At 38.6% G+C, this 17,574-nt stretch overlaps 1 protein-coding gene across 1 annotated transcript in view; it reads right to left on the bottom strand.

The window, feature by feature from the left end:
• Positions 1–3,594: 3,594 nt before the first annotated feature.
• LOC124803337 (neural-cadherin-like) overlaps positions 3,595–17,574 on the bottom strand; it is a 251,418-nt gene continuing 237,438 nt past the window's right edge. Inside the window, exons 25-26 of the mRNA XM_047264522.1 lie at positions 13,408–13,605; positions 3,595–4,070 (exon numbers count right to left, since the gene is read on the bottom strand). Of these exons, the coding sequence (XP_047120478.1) occupies positions 4,021–4,070; positions 13,408–13,605 (248 nt within the window). The 3' untranslated portion in view covers positions 3,595–4,020. The remainder of the gene's footprint in view (positions 4,071–13,407; positions 13,606–17,574) is intronic.

The following is a 17,574-nucleotide window of genomic DNA, read 5'->3' as shown; positions in this document are numbered from 1 at the left end:
AAAGAGAGAGACACACACCATTTGCACACAGAAGCAAGCACACCTTACTCACACACGATTGCCAATTCCAGCAGCATCTCAGGCTGGACTGCAACTATCATATGGGATGCAAGATGCAATCTGGAGGGGGTGGGGAAGGGGAAGGGTTAGTAGTGGACAGGTGGGCAGAGAAGCAAATGCTCTCTGCTGGGAGTGTGCAGAGACTAGACTGCCAACATTCACAGTGTCAGGAGGTTGTGGGGCAGGGAGTTGGGAAAAAAAGGAGCTGAAAAGGAGAGGAACGGGGAAAGACTGGTAGATGCATTGACACAGGGCTGCAAATAAACAGGGTGGGAGATGAGAATGAGGAGGAGGTGATAGGACTGAGGGGGCGAAAACTGTTGCATGGAAGGGGTGTGAACAGTAAGCTACTGTAAGTTGAGGCCAGGATGATTATGGGAGCGGAGAATGTTTCGTAAGAATAACTCCCATCTGTGCAGTTCAGGAAAGCTTGTGGTGTAGGGAAGGATCCAGATGGCTTGGATAGTGAAGTAGCTATTGAAATCAAGTGTGTTATGTCAAGCTGCATGTTGTAGGACAGGGTGATCTACTTTGCTCTTGGCGACAGTTTGGCAGTGACCATTCATTCTGGTGGACAGCTGGTTGGCAGTCATACCAATATAAAAAGCTATTCAATGATTGTAGCACAGCTGGTAAATGCCATGGCTGCTTTCACAGCTGGCCCAGTCCCTGATGGAGAAGGATAAACCTGTGACAGAAATAGAGGGTGGATTGGGCAGATTTTATATCTGGGTCCTCCCAGTGATATAATCCTTGTGCCACTCCCAATTCTAACCCCCTGCCATAGGGATCACATCCCTGTGGAAGACCCAGGTGCTAATCCTGCTCAATTCACCCACCCAGCACTTCCTACTCCATTTGTCACAGGTTTATCCTTCCCTATCAGGGGATGGGCCAGCTGTGAAGCAGCCATGGCATTTATCAGCTGCCCTCTAATCATTTTCTGAACTGCACAGATGGGAGTTATCCTTACAACACATTCTCCGCTCCCATAATTATCCTGGCCTCAACCTACAGTAACTTACTGTCCACACACCCTCCATGCAACAGTTTCCACCCTCTCAGTCCCATCACCTCCTCCTCATTTTCATCTTCCATCCTGTTTATTTGCAGCCCTCTGCCAATGCATCTGCTAGTCTTTCCCCACTACTCTCCTTTTTTGCTCCTTCCCCCCCCCCCCTCCCCCCCCGCCACCCCCCCAACTCCCTGCTCCACAACCTCCTGACACTGTGCATGTTAGCAGTCTAATCCCTGCACACTCCAGCAGACAGCATTTGCCTCTCTTCCCACCTGTCCACTACTAACCCTTCTCCTTGCCCACCCCCTCCAGATTGCATCTTGCATCCCACATGATAGTTGCATTTCAGCCTGAGGTGCTGCTGGAATTGGCAATCGTGTGTGTGAGGCGTGCTTGCTTGTGTGTGTGAGTGGTGTGTGCCTCTCTTTTACTGATGAAGGCTGTGGCCAAAAGCTTTAATCAAGTGTCTTTTAATTGTGTCTCTCTGCAACATGACATACGGTAAGCAGTAATCTGTCTTTTCCCTACATTGTTAATGCAGTGTTGAATAATCTGGTTTCCTATGTCATTCTTTCAATAGCTTCATCAGGTTTAGTGACACATTGCCTGTTAACTTGTAGAAGCCCTCTTTGTGTTGTCCCTGCTCTTGATGCCTAGTCTGCTTTTGGTTTTTAATATGCTTGTTACTCCATCATTAACACATATTATGGCACCCACCATACCAATCCAAAAAGCTGACATACATACAAAAACAGTTTTTGGCAAGCGCTTTCAAATGCAAGTATTGAAAATTTCATTTGGATTTTGCATTTTTTAATGTAAAAATTTTCCTCTGCTTGCAGTACAGTGGATACATTCTTCAAGGATATTACAAAAATAAGTTTATATGGAAATATTGGTGCCAAAATAATAATAAAAAAAATCATTTTAGCAAAAGTTTTGTGTTTCCCAGTATTGCAACAGCTAGGTATTTATAATGGAAGCACTACATCTGCTTTAAAAATGCATTTAGATATGTAAATGATGAGGCAATATACACGAAGTATATATTTTTAGAATAAGGAAGAACCACAGAATATTATTCAATTAAAAATTCCACTTTTTGAGTGCTCTTGGAATCCAGGTCCCCTTAAGTAATGAGGTTTTTTTTTTTTTTTTTTTTTGCATCTACTGGACCATCTATCCCAAATCATAACTTTCGTGGAAAGACCTCATAACACCTGGTAACAAACTTTTGTAAAGTGTCTTCAGTACATGCACATAAACTGGGAGGAGGCTCAAAACCTGGCACCTGATTGAGTTTGCTGTAAGAAACTTGTTACCAGATATGCTACTTAGCATTTGACGAACTAAGTCTGGACCATCTTATTCAAAAATATCACATATGGGACACTGTCATGTATTTTAATCTGGTCAGGCCAGTTCTATGCTGAGATGTTTGAGCCCTCGCCTAAGATAATGTGATGACTTCTCATGATGTGGCAAAGTTATTCTAATGTATTTCAAACGATATACACCAGAACAAATTACTGCTATTGCTTGCCTACCAATGGAGGAAATTTTAATACATGTGGGCAACAAGGCTTTTTGTGATTCACGCAAAATTTTACCATTTAGAAATAGGTGTGACTCCTGCTAATGTTTTATGTCAAGGCTGAAGGACTTCTCTATCTTGGTTTTATAAGAGGACCTACTTTATTGTACTGTTGGCTCAGTTAAAAAATGAATTAACTAATTTTTTCTCATCTCTGGACATTTTCTTAGCATGCTACAAGTACTACTTAAAATATACTGAGCTACAGGAGAAGTATGAGTAACGTGCTGCTATTTACTAGGGGCCAAAAGAAACTGGGAACATGAGCAATAGATACAGACCCTGAGCTACATTTGAGAAATGCGATGTGACACAACATAGCATTTCCTTGCTAACTGTCAATAGCCATTGTGATAATTTGAAAGTTCCAAAGGACTAGAAAAAAATAGTTTCTTTAGTACTTAACATATTTAAATTTATACTCATGAGTTTTGAAATACCTCCAACTTTTAGTGTTCGTAAGAGGTTTTCTTGCTTAATATTAATTCTGCTGTATAATCTCTCTTTTATATTGATGGTCCTATTACACATTACCATTTGTAATGTGAACTGTATGTGACATTATTTAATGTAGAAATGAGTATATTGATATCCAATTCACCTATTAAATAAATAACAAGTTGTCAGTTATAGGGTGCGATGTGTGAAACAATTGAACAACAGATGTCACACTATTAAAATAAAGTTAAAGGACACACAAATGGAAGGATAAGTCACTATCAATACAGGTAGTAATTCACATATATTTTATATGATTATTACATCAATAAGTTAATTTAACCATTATACAAAGTGAAAAAGTTAACTTTTTTCTACAGTTTGCATAAAGAACATCAGATAATAAAATAAATTTAAATTAAAGTAAGAAAATACACATTTTTAATTTCATGTTAACAAAAATATGTATTTTGTATTCATACATAGATATTTTACATCACACTGCAGTCTATAGGAAATTATGGATTTAAATTTTTGTACTGTTTTTCAGTCATATATTGGTCATCCAACTACACTAGCTTAACAGCTGCAGTGTGTAGCAGGCACATTGCTATAAAAATAAGTTATTCATTGGAGGTCCATATAGTACAGAAAAGACGTATACAAACTTCGTACTTCATTTGTGTAAAAATATTTGTATCTCTACATGTAAAGCTTTGATGGAGGCATCTTGCTGATACAGTTGACATGGAGGATTCATAATACTGCTGATACAAGATACTTTGTTTCACTGTTGAAACATAATTCTGAAGCAGTGTGATTGAATATTGGTTGTGACATATATTGGGTCATGAAAGTACTTGCTGATGATAATTATTTCTCTCTTCCTCTGTTCTTTCTTCTTTCATTCTCAATGCCGTATGGTCTCATCTGAACCAGCTTGCTCCTTTTCATCAAGTGCTGCAGAGATAGAAGAGTGCAAATGAGAGAATTGTTCAGACAAATGACTGAAAATAAATGGAAATATTGTTATTTAGTTCACACGGAGTGTACAAAGTGCACCATGAAGATTCTTTGACAAATATGGAGAGTATATTTACTATTTTTTACTTTATTTTCGGTTTCTGCTTGTAGCAGATTTCATACGGATGTTCAGTCTACATAAGGGGATAAAAGATTTCACGTAAACTAAGCTCCTCATCCAGTCCCTGAAGGCCCAAGGGATGCTGGCTGGCCACCATACCATTCTCTGCCATACAAATCAGGTAGATGCAATATGGAGGAGCATGTGGTTAGGACACTGCTCTCCTGGCTGTTTTAGCAGCTTTCCAGATGTTGGAGCCAGTATTTCTCACTCAAGTAGCTCCTCAATTGGCATCATCAATTGCACCCTGCACCTGACATGCAACCAAGGAAAAATTCTTATCTGTACTGGGAATTAAACTCAAGTCCTCTGTATAGCATCTGTCTAAGGTGACCCCTCAGCTATGGAGGTGGACATTCAATTAAAGTAATCACAACTTTAAATAATGGAAACTCCAGGTTGGAATAGCAGCAAAGTAAGGAAACAATAGTTTGCTACTTACTGTAAAGATGATACTGTAAGCTGCAGACAGGCACATGTAAAAGACACTTACATAGTAACTTTTAGCCACAGCCTCCATCAGAAATAGAAACATAGTGACATTCATTCACACAAGCAAAGAACATCTCATGCAAACGTGACCACCATCTCTGGCTGCTTGGATCAGAATGCAGTTGTCATGTGAAATGAAAGCAGCAGTCTGGAAGGGACGGGGAAGGGAAAATGGTAGCAGTATTGAAAGCAGCAATCTGGAGGAGGCAGGGAAGGGAAAATGCTACCAGTGTATGGTTCGGGGGAGAGAGGTGTGCTGTCTGTTGAAGAGTGCAGGGACCAGACTGCAAATAGGTGCAGTGTTGGGAGACTGTGGAGCAAGGAGAGGTGGGGTGGGGAGAAGGAGAAGGAGGGGGGGGGGGGGGGGGAAGCATAGCGAGAAAGGAAAGGAATGGGGAAATATGGATGGACACATTGGCAGAGGATGGCACACAGAGTGGGGGAGTGGGGGAGGGGGGGACGGGGGGGGGGGCTGATAGGACAAAGGTTGTGGAAACCGTTGGGTGGACGGTGTGGGGAGAGTTTTTTACTGTAGGTTGAGGCTGGGATAATTTTGGGAGCAGAGAATGTGTTATCACAATGACTCCCATCTGCACAGTGCAGAAAAGATGGTGGTGGAAGGGAGGATCCAGATGGCTCAGGTAGAGAAGCAGCAGTTGAAAAGAAGCATGTTATGTTCAGCTGTGTATTGTGCCAAAGGGTGGTCTATTTTGTTCTCAGTCACAGTTTGGTGGTGGTCATTAATCTTGCTGGCCAGCTGATTGGTAGTCGTAGTAGTTACAAGAATATAATAAGCTCTCCAGTGATTGTAGCAGAGATGGTATATGACATGACTACTTTCATAGGTCGCCCGACCTCTGATGGATATGATAAACCAGAGATGGGGTTGGAGTGGGATGTGCTGGGTGGATGGACTGGGCAGATCTTACAACTGGGGCTTCCACAGGGGTATGATTGTTGATACAAGTGTGGCGACAGAGTAGCAGAGGGAGGGATTAGGATGCTGTGGAGCTTGGGTGGTCAACAGAACACCACTTTAGGAGGGGCAAGAAGGATTTTGGTTAGGATGTTCCTCATTTCAGGTAATGATGATCGATAATCAAAGCCCTGGCAAAGGATGCAGTTCATTTTTTTCCAGTCCAAGGTGATAGCGGATGGTGAAGGTGTGCCCCTTTGTGGCTGGTCCTTGTGCGTGATGGAAGGATTCGGGGTCTGAGGGTAAATGGCATAGGAGATCTGTTTGTGGGCTATGTCTGGGGGATAGTGCCTGTCTGAGAAGGCTTTGATGAGACTCTCAGTATACAAGGCAAGGGAGTTCTTCTCAAGGTAGGTAGGCCAGGCTGTATGGGAGGGATTTTTTGGTGTGAAAGTGATGACAACTGTTGAAGTGCAATTACTGTTGGTGGGTTTAATGTGCACAGGGGTGTGGATGGAGCCATTAGAGAGGAGGAGGTCAATGTCCAGGAAGACAGCACATTGGGTTGAGGAGGGTCAGATGAAGTCTGACCCTACGGCTTTGGGGCTGTGAAGGAATGAAGACACAGGGTGCCTTGTCCCTGAATCCAGATCATGAGGATGTCATCAATGAACGTGAAGCAGACTAGGGATTTGGCGTTTTGGGAGGCTATAAAGGTCCCCTCTAGATGACCCATAAAGAGATTGGCATAGGAAGGTGCTATGTGCTGGTAGGACAATGCAGCAAAATAAGGCTTTAAGGGGCCTTGGAAGAACATGACCAATGCAAGTGTCTTTGCTAACAGCACAACATCAACTGCAGCACTTCTCCTGGGCTTGCGATCATATCAGTTGGACCCTAGGTGACTGGAAAATTGTGGCCTAGCCAGATGAGTCCCAATTTCAGTTAGTAAGAGTTGATGAGATGTAACAGCAGGTGTGAAAAATACTAAGCTATCAGTTTAATAAATCACAGTTGCAAAATACTAACATAAATCCTTTACAGAAGGATGGAAAAACTGGTAGAAGCTGACCTTGTTGAATGTCAGTTTGGATTCTGGAGAAACGTAGGTACACGTGAGGCAATACTGACCCTACGACTTCTCAAGATAGGTTAGGGTACGGAAAACCTATGTCTACAGCATTGTTTAGACTTAGAGAAAATTGTTGAATGGAATACTCTCCTTCAAATTCTAAAGGTAACAGGGGAAAAGCACAGAGAGCAAAAGGCTATTTACAATTTGTACAGAAACCAGATGGCTGTTATAAGAGTCGAGGGGCACGAAAGGGAAGCAGTGGTGCAAATGGTTCTGAGCACTATGGGACTTAACATCTGAGGTCATTAGTCCCATAGAACTTAGAACTACTTAAACCTAACTAACCTAAGGAGATCACACACATCCATGCCCGAGGCAGGATTCGAACCTGCGACCGTAGCAGTCACGCGGTTCCAGACTGAAGTGCCTAGAACCGCACGGCCACACCGGCCGGCGAGAAGCAGTGGTTGAGAAGAAAGTGAGACAGGGTTGTAGCCTATCCCCAATGTTATTCATTCTGTGTACTGAGCAAGCAGTAAAGGAAACAAAAGAAAAGTTTGGAGTGGGAATTAAGTCCATGGATGGAAACAAAAACTTTGAGATTTGCTGATGACATCATAATTCTATCAGAGACAGCAAACGACTTGAAACAGCAGTTGAATGGAGTGGATAGTATCTTGAAAGGAGGATATAAAATGAATTACAACAAAAACAAAATGAGAATTATGGCATGTACTCAAATTAAATCAGGTGATATTGAGGGGATGAGATTAGGAAATGAGACACTTAAAGTAGTAAATGAGTTTTGCTATTTGGGAAGCAAAATAACTAATGATAGTCAAAGTAGGAAGGATATAAAAAGTAGACAGGTAATAGCAAGAAAAGCATTTCTGAAGAAGAGAAATTTGTTAACATCAAGCATAGACTTAAGTGTAAGGAAGTCCTTTCCGAATGTAGCCATGTATGAAGGTGAAACGCGAATGATAAACAGTGTAGACAAGAAGAGAATAGAAGTTTTTAAATAAAGGTGCTACAGAAGAATGCTGAAGATTAGATGGTGTAACAGGATATCCTCCTCTAGTGTTACTTTTTCTCAACAGTAGTTGCCAATAACAGTATTATTTATCCAATTTTGGACAGGTCAGCATTATCTCAGTTTCTTTTCTGAAAACTTTCATATAGTTTTATACACAGTATGTTATATTCCAAGTTAAAATTTATGAAAAGAATTACTTTATAAAATATTTTAGTTTTGATGTTATAATCAATAAGTACTAGTTCTGAATGTACAATTAAAATTATTTTTTTAGGAAAAATTTGAAATTACGAATTATTTGCACACTTAAAATTTCTATTAGTAATTACACAACCCTGTACTGTTTACTATGTTTATTTCTGGATTCATTTATTAAATAATAATTGAAATTAATAATGTAACAAAACCTATTAGGAATTCATTTCACAAGAAAAATTGTAAACCCTTTGGAATATTATTATTTCCATAGAGTGGGGTAGTCATAAGCTTGCCTCTGATGTGATCAGATGTATTTTTGTATAACAGATGTGAACAAAGTAATTTTGGCTTTCTTAATGTGAAAAATTAAAATACTGTATGATATACTGAAATGTGAGAAAATCAGTGGAAAATATATTTACGTAAAAAATTCTGCAACAACAATCTTCCAATTGATTTAGTTCAAACCAACCATAGGACTAGACGTTAGATTTTCAGCTTCAAGAATAAGACCTGTAGACAAGAAGAACTGGAGCCATCTCAACATGAGAAGCTAAGTAAACTTGAAAGTTTATTGTAATCTTCACTCCTCTCATATCTTCATAAAAAACTTTGTTTATTAGTCATTTGGACTGGGCATTGCTTAATGTGGACAATAGATGGAAGAAGGAAGGAGGGGGGAGATTACAAGTGTGGGCATCATCCAGGAATAATTGACTAATAGTCAAGTTTTGTCTATTGCAAAAATTGTTTTACTTCATTGATTTTTGAAATTTATGTACGAATAAAAAGTCACCCAGAATGGTGGGCAGGGGAGACTTGCCAGGTGGGATGAGAAGGATAGACTGACTCATCTAGATGTACTTAGATCTTCACAAGCCACTGTACGGTGCATTGTGGGGGATACCCTGTACTGCTACTTATCATTTCCATTCCTGTCCCACTCACAAATAGGCTGAGGAAGACGTGACTTCCTATATGCCTCCATATGAGCCCTAATTCCTCATAGTCCTTACATGCAATGTATGTTGGTGCAGCAGAATCATTCGACAGTCAGTTTCAATTGCCAGTTCTCTAAATTTTCTCAAAAGTGGTTCTCAAAAAGAATGCCACCTTCCCTCCAGGGTTACCCAATTGAATTTCCAAAGCATTTCTGTAACACTTGTGTATTGTTTGAACATACCAGTAACAAATCTAGCAGCCTGCCTCTGAATTGCTTCCATGTCATCCTTCAATATGACCTGGTACAGACCAAAAACACTAAAGCAATACTCAAGAATAGGTCACACTAGCATCTTACATGCAGTCTCCTTCACAAGTGAACCACTCTTTCCTAAAATTCTCCCACAATTTAAAGTTGATCATTTGCCTTCTCACATGCAGTTCTCACATGCTCATTCACCTCTTATTACTTTGCAACATTACACCCAGATATTTAAATGACTTGACAGTGTCACGTAGGATTCTAGTAATACTGTATCTAAATATTACAGGTTTTATCTTCCTACTCATTTGCACTAACTTTCATTTTTCCACATTTGGGTCTTGCTGTCATTCATCGCGCTAAATGGAAATTTTATCTGAGTCATCTTGTATCTTCCTACAGTCACTCAACATTGACACCTTACCATAAACCATGGCATCATCAGCAAACAAATGCGGATTGCTGCCTACTGTAGAGAGACACTATTGTCTAACTTTACCTTTCTTTAACAGAAATAATGAATACCAAAAAGTATTTTTGAATCTTCTATGTGTGAACATTACCTCAGCTGTATGAATGCAGAGTTTCGCGGTGATAACATTGAATAAAATGTTCTCGGGTTTCCAACCACGTCAATTGCTTAAAACTTAACAAGCTTTCAGCCAAGCACTCCTTGGCCATTGTCAAGTGGTATGACTGCCAGTGGGCTGTTGGTGTGCCATTATATACGCTTGCTGCCGGCTGTGACGTCACTGGTGCCTGTGACATTGCCATATATGGGCATGTTTCGAGTCGGCGTTCGATGTGCCCTCTTCAACTGCACAGTCGCTGGATCCCATGGAGTGCTGAGCTGCAAGCCAACATCTCTGTTCAGGGTGTTTGCAGTAATTTCAACAGCTCCTTTATTAAACTGTCCCAGAAGCTGTTAGTGCGAGCCACGACAGAGGTATCGTCAAATTTTATGTGGTGACCATTTCCTAACGCACGCTCAGCTAATGCAGATTTCTCTGGATAGTATAGGCGATAACACCTCTCATGTTCTTTCCTGCGTCGTTCCACAGTGTGCACTGTTTGTATGATGTACTTCTGGCCACACTCACAAGGTATTTCGTGACTCCAGGTGTTCTGAGACCTACTGCGTCTTCAACTGGTCTCAGTAATTGGCGGATTTTCATTGGAGGCCTGAAGATTGATTTGATCTTGTGTCTTTTCAACAGGTGGATTATCTTGCCTGACACAGAGCCACAGAATGGCAGCAAAGCAAGTTTCTTATCCTGCTCTTTGTCGGTGGTCGTATTCAGATATTTCCCAGAAATCACTTCTTTCACTTGATGCGCACTGTAGCCATTATTCCTGAAAACCTTGCATAGGTGGATCAGTTCATGAGGCAGGTTATCATCATCTGATATTACTCGTGCATGATGCACCAATGTTTGTAATACTGTGCGCTTCTGTGCTGGATGATGAGGGTTGCTGGCATGCAGGTACAGATGTGTGTGGGTGGGTTTTCTGTAGACACTGTGGCCAAGGCACCCATTTTGTTTACTGTGGACAAGGACATCAAGGAAGTGCAATGCATTATCTTTTTCAACCTCCATGGTGAACTGGATATTACTGTTGATGCCATTGAGGTGTTCCAAAAACTCGCCTAATTTCTCGCATCCGTGTGGTGAAATGACGAACATGTCGTCAACGTATAGAAAGAAACACTTCAGCTTCAATGGCACAGTATCTATGGCAATATCCTCAAAATTCTCCATAAAGAGGTTTGCAACAGCTGGAGCAATCACTAACCTGTGATTGTGGCAGTCGCGCAGTTCCAGACTGAAGCGCCTAGAACCGCTCGGCCACAGCGGCCAGCTGGAAAATCAATAACTGGTGCCAAATTGAAAGAATCAAGTAATACTTCATGGTCAAGCTTTCTATTGGACCCTTTCAGAAAATTTACATTGAAATCCTCACAAACAATAATTTGCGTCCATCTGTCTGACAGATAGCACAACAGAGAATAAAAGTTTTTCAAAAATAGCTGAAAATTTTCCAGTGGGGGCCTATATGTGGCTACAGTTGTAAAAGTACCACTATTTAGGTGACGCTCACATGCACATGCTTCCATATGTTGCTCTACACAAAATTTTTTAGTTTCCAAATTTTTCACACTATGAAACATTTTAATATATATGGCAACTCCATCTCTCCATAGTGTCTCTACTTACAGGTGATGGAAGCTTATATCCACCTACATTTACCACTTCCATGCCTGTGACCATATGATTACTAACAGAAGAATGGAAAAACTGGTAGAAGCAGACTTTGGGGAATATAATTTTGGTTTCTGGAGAATTGTAGGAATGTGACATATATTAGAAAGTAGGTTAAGGGAAGGTAAAGTTACAGTTACATTATAGTTACAGGTTTAGAGAAATATTTTGACAATGTTCACAAACATACAGTATTTCATAGCCTGAAGGTAGCAGGGATAAAATACTGGAAGTGAAAGGGTATTTACAACTTACACAGAAACCAGACTTCGGTCACAAAAGCTGAAGGACACGGAAGGGAAACAATAGTTGAGAAGGGAGTGAGATGAGGTTTCAGCATGTCCTCAATGTTATTCATTCCTATGTTGAGAAAGCAGTGAAAGAAACTAAGAAGAAATCTGGAAAGGGAGGGCAGAAGCTGTAAAAACTCCGTGACTGGCTGAAGACATTGCACCCATCAGAGACTGCAAATGATTTTAAACAGTAACTGAATGGAATGGATAGCACTTTGAAAAGTGGATGTTGATTGAACATCAACAAAAGTAAATTAATGGAAATGGAATGTAATCGATCTAAATCAGGTGAGAATGAGAGAATTAGATTAAGAACTGATACATTCAAAGTAATAGATGAGCTTCAATATTTTGACAGCAAAATAATTGATGATGACCAAAATGGAAAGGATATAAAGTGCAGACTGGCAACAGCAAGAAAATCATTTCTGAAAAAGAGAAATTTGTTAATATTGAATATAAACTGAAATGTTAGGAAGCCATTTTCAATGGCACTTGTCTCTAATATGGCCCCATATAAAGGTAAGGCACATTCAGATGAGAAAAGAATAGAAGCTTTTGAAATCTGCAACTACAGTAGAATATTGAAGATTAGATGAGTAGATTGAATAACCAATGATGAGTCACTGAATTAAACTGAGGAGAAAATGAATTTATGGGATAACCTAACTCAAAGAAGGAATCTGTTGACAGTATACATTCTGAGACATCAACGAATTGACAATTTGATAAGGGAGGGAAGTGTGGGGTCTAGATATTGTACAGGAAGGTCAAGGCTTAAATGCTGTAAGCAGATTCAATTGGATGTAAATTACAGTAGTTATTCAGAAATGAAGATGTTTGCACAGAATAGTCTAGCATGGACAGCTCCATCAAACCAGTGTTTGGACTGAAGACCACAACAACAGCAACAACAACAACAACAACTTGTCTTGTTGCATTAGTCTTTATTTTTGTCTGATTTTAGCATGACCTAAGCAGATTCTATACCTTGTATCTCATGTTTCTGTTAATTAAATTATCAGTTGTGAGGAAGTGCACAGTCTCTCTCATAACTGTGAGATCTGGGATAATGAGTTATTTTTAGTCTTCTGTCATCTGAGCTTTCTATCTTTCTTTTTATTCGCCAAATGAGGAGGTGGTTCAAATTTCCATCTATTTATGCAGATTTAGGTGCTCAAGATGAACTCCATGAAAGGACAAGACCGATTTCTGTTCCCACTCTTCCCCAATCTGAGATTATCCTCCATCTCTGATGACCTGGTCAACTGGACATTAAACTGAATGTTCTGTATTCTCTTTTAAATCCATCCTTTACTTGTGCATTGTCTGTTATTACAATATCATGCACTACCAGTTCCGAAATTGGGATTTATTGCCTTTTGTCTTCGATGTTACAGTCAGTACCTATCCACTTGTTTTAAGTAGGCACTTCACTTTTCTAACTTTCTACTATCTGTTGTTATACTTCATTCAGACCTAAAATTAATATTAGTACTGGTACTACAACAAAATGAAATTTCACCAAAATTATGCCAAGATTCCATTTGCATGTGATACATAGCTGTTCTTGTGACTTGCTCATACACAGTCATAAAGATGGAATATATGATAAATCTAAAATCTTAAAAGTAATGCAAAATTCGTCTTACAGAACATAAATACCATTTTTAGTTACTTTGTAGTTCCAGTGAAACTGTAACTTCATTTTCATGAGGATGAGACATCAGTTGTTCCATATTAAAAGAGACGCCGTGCTCCTCATTTTCTCTATTATCAGCATATTGACTTGTACTTGTTTGAGCATCCATTTTTATTTGAGACCTTCTATGACTTCTGTAGTAGTATTTACACAGAAGAAACAGGACAGCCAGAACTGAAATTAGAAATTGATTTCAATGTTCGGGGGCCAGATGTTTTCTCTCAACAATATAATAATAATCATATATTTTAACATCTATTGTACTTTTCTATTGCCATAAAAATCACTATTTAAAAAAAATTCAGTCTGCCATGATGAACATAACAGAAGTTAGTTTGTATTCTTAACTCTACTCAGTAATACATCTAAGCACATAAGTATTTAAGGAAACTGTGGTTTACTTTCAGGAGAGTGTAGTATAATTTATGAGAAGAAAGGGAAACAGAAAGAGAGATGTTGCCTATACATGTGTTTTGTTATGTATCTAGCAACCAAAACATTATAGAGCAATGGCAGAGATGTAAAAAGTGATTTAACACTTACGTTTACATTTTTGGCAAATAAATGGAAGTAATGTCATGAGAATGATCATTAATTTCAAAAGTAAGTACACAGTTATTCCCAATACCAAGTGTAGAATTAAAATAATCTTCATTAAAGCTAAAGAGAAAACAGAAGGATCAAACATGGAACAGTAAATACAATAAAATTTCAATATACCATGGTCTGATACACAACAGATTGAGATATAATGAGGGGTAAAAATCTTATTACAGCCTGCATGCGCCATTTCTGTAGTATTCTTTACCTCTTATAGCCTTCAAGCTCTGAAAACAACGATCAAAAGGGATGAGAACAGCTAAACTAAACTTGGACTTGTCTTATTATCAATATGTCCGGAGTGTCACAGGACGTAAGGCTGAATACAGTATTATAGTTCACATAATGAAGAAGTCAACAAAGTAACTATGTAACAACGCTTGACAATAATGTAAATGAGCACAACTGTAATGGGCATAATGCATTATTCATTCATATCATAGATATATGTGTGCTTGCTATGATATCAGAGAAATGAATAGAAAATTCTGTGATTTGGCAATATGCTGGTCATTTACAAGTTTTATTCTCAATAAATGACTAACTATTTTTATTCAAGAATTCTCTAATGGTATAGAAGGAGCTGTAGAGGAAAAAACATCTTGAATCTACATTTGTAAAGATTTCTTCTGTCTGTCAGACTATTTATTTACATGGTCAGATTACCAAAGAGTCTTATAGCTGCATATTTTACCCCTGTCTGTGTCAAAGCTAGATTCTATAAAATGTAATGCAGGTCACTTTTCCTTTCAACATTCCATTTAGTGTGTTACTTTCAAACTCAGAAGGACTGTTCACAACAATTCTAATTACTTTCTTTTGTGAAATGAATACTTTTCACCTAAGTGAGGAATTACCCAGAATGTTACCCCATTATTCTTATGGCAAAAGTAGCTAAACATAAACATTTTAGCAGGTCTGCTACATGGTTCTTCCAGTTTACTTTTTCATCAATATGAAGCCTAAGAACTTGAGACTTCCTACCCTGTGTATTATTTCTTGTCAGTGTACTAGGTTAGTAGAAGGTGGTATATTTTTGACAGAGCAAAACTGAGTGAACTGTATTTTTTCTAAAGTTTAAGGTTAACTCATTTGAACAAAATCAGTTAGTAACTTCCACAAAAACATCATTTATTATTTCTTCTGTTAATATTTCTTTGCTTGGCTTCACAACAATGGCTGTATTATCTGCAAACAGGGCTAACTGTGTTTCCTGATGCAAATAAAGCTGCAGATCTTAACATAAAGCAGGAACAGGTTAGTGGGCCAATGATCAAAACCCATGGGACCTTCTATTGTAGTTTCTCCCCAGGCACATGATGTGGTGTCCCTCTTTTTATTATCTGAATAACCTAGGGTAATTTTGTGCAAAATTTTTCTCAAATAAGAACAAAACCAGGTACATGCTAAACTACATATTTTATAAAGCTTATCTTCTGTAACAGAATGTTATGACTGACGTATTTATGTGTAAATAGAATAATGGAGAGTCTAGGATGGAATACTGACAATATCATGAAAAGAATAGACTGTAACTCACCATACAGCAGAAATGTTGAGTTGTAGATAGACAAAATGAAAAGACTGTTAGACAAGTAAGCTTTTAGCCAAAAGGCCTTCTTCCAAATTAGAAAACACACACACACACACACACACACACACACACACACACACACACACACAAATGATGCAATTCACATACATGTGACCAATGTCTCTGGTGGCTGAGGCCAGACATGGTTTTTTTTTTTTTGTGTGTGTGTGTGTGTGTGTGTGTGTGTGTGTGTGTGTGTGTTTTGTCTAATTTGGAAGAAGGCCTTACTTGTCTAACAGTCTTTTTGTTGTGCCTGTCTGTGATTCAATGTCTCTGCCATATGGTGAGTAACAGTAGCAATCTACCCTTTTCACAATATTGTCAGTAAATGTATAAATAGTTGCATCAATACAGTGGCCTTCTCAACTGATTGGCTACCGATTAAGGTGGCACAGTAGTTAGCACACTGGACTCACATTTGGGAGGATGACAGTTCAAATCTGTATCTGACCATCCTGATTTAGGTTTTCTGTATTTCCATAAGTCACTTCTGGCAAATGCCAGGTGATTTCCTTCCCCATTCCTGAATCAATCTGAGCTTGTGCTCTATCTCTAATGACCTTGGTCTCTAGGGAAGTTCAACCCTAATCTTCCTTCTTTCCTTTTCTAATTACAAATCCTTGAGATAAATTACCAACTTAAAAATTTTAATAATGGGCAGTAGTTATTGATGTTAGTGGAGTCCCTAAACTAAAAACTATTTACCATGTGAAGAATGGTGACATAAAAGCAAGTTTATCACATGAGTATGGTGTTCCTGAAGCAAATAGCAGGGGCTGGACAAACAAAGTGAATAAAGTTAGAAATTTGGAAACATAGCTGAAACCGACCTGAGAAAGGACAGAAAATGACAAAACTAAAGAAAAGACACTGAAGCTGATGAATAACTTTAAAGATGGTTTGTAATAAAATGAAATGAAGGTGTGCCACTTTTCACGCCAATTATTAAAAGCCCAAGCTACAAAATTTCACTCTGATTTACGTGACATAAAATCTTCTATTGCTTCTGGCAGATGGTTTGCAAGTTGGAAATACCTCCATGGAATTAATCAAATGAGCACTGGGGGTCTTCTGGTAGTGAATTTCATTCATAATTTTCTGAAAATCTACACAAATTCAGTGTAGATGACAATTTAAATGATTATCGAGTGTGTAATTGTGATGAAATGGCATTTTATTAATAACTGCTTCCAACCAGAACTGTCAGCCCAAAAAAATAAAAAAAATAAGATTAGTTTCAAAATGAATAAAGACAGAATTAGCTTCCTCTTTGCCATAAATAAATCAGGTAGCTATCAGCTGAAACTTCTGTGTCGGCAAAAGTATAATCTCAAGATGTTTCAAGTATGTGAACATCATTACAACTCACCTGCATTCACTGAAAGACAGTTTGGATGATGTGACACCTTCCTAAAGTAGTTTTGAGAAGAGTGTGTTCCATTAGTGAGAAAACACCTGTGATCTTTTAAGCAGAGAGGAGGCTCTACTAATCCTTGATCACTGTCAAGCTCATCCATTTGCTGGTGTGTTACAGACAGAATGTGAAAAAATAAAAACTTTGATTTTCCTAAAAACAGAATGGTATTAATCCAACGGGAGGATCAGGGCATCATATAAGCATTTACATCTCATTATTATCATGAACTGCTTACTTCAATAGTAAATTCAAATGTGGAAATGAGAGTGTTCCTGAACTCTATAAAGCTGAAGACTTCATTTTATTGATTGTGAATGACAAACTGCATCTGTGATTTAAATTGGTAATTTATTTAGGTTTGATATGCAACCAACCACTTATTGAATTTAATATAATTTATTTTAGCATCAACCAGTTTTCAAGCCACTACAGGCTCATCATGTGATCGAGATGTTATGAGAACATTATTTTCTGGACAATGTGTAGTTATATGCCAGGGTCACAGTAATTACATTGCATCTTGGTATCCCTG

Source organism: Schistocerca piceifrons, chromosome 6 (assembly GCF_021461385.2).
Source record: "Schistocerca piceifrons isolate TAMUIC-IGC-003096 chromosome 6, iqSchPice1.1, whole genome shotgun sequence".
NCBI classification, from domain to species: domain Eukaryota; kingdom Metazoa; phylum Arthropoda; class Insecta; order Orthoptera; family Acrididae; genus Schistocerca; species Schistocerca piceifrons.
This window is presented reverse-complemented; position numbering and strand designations above follow the sequence as displayed.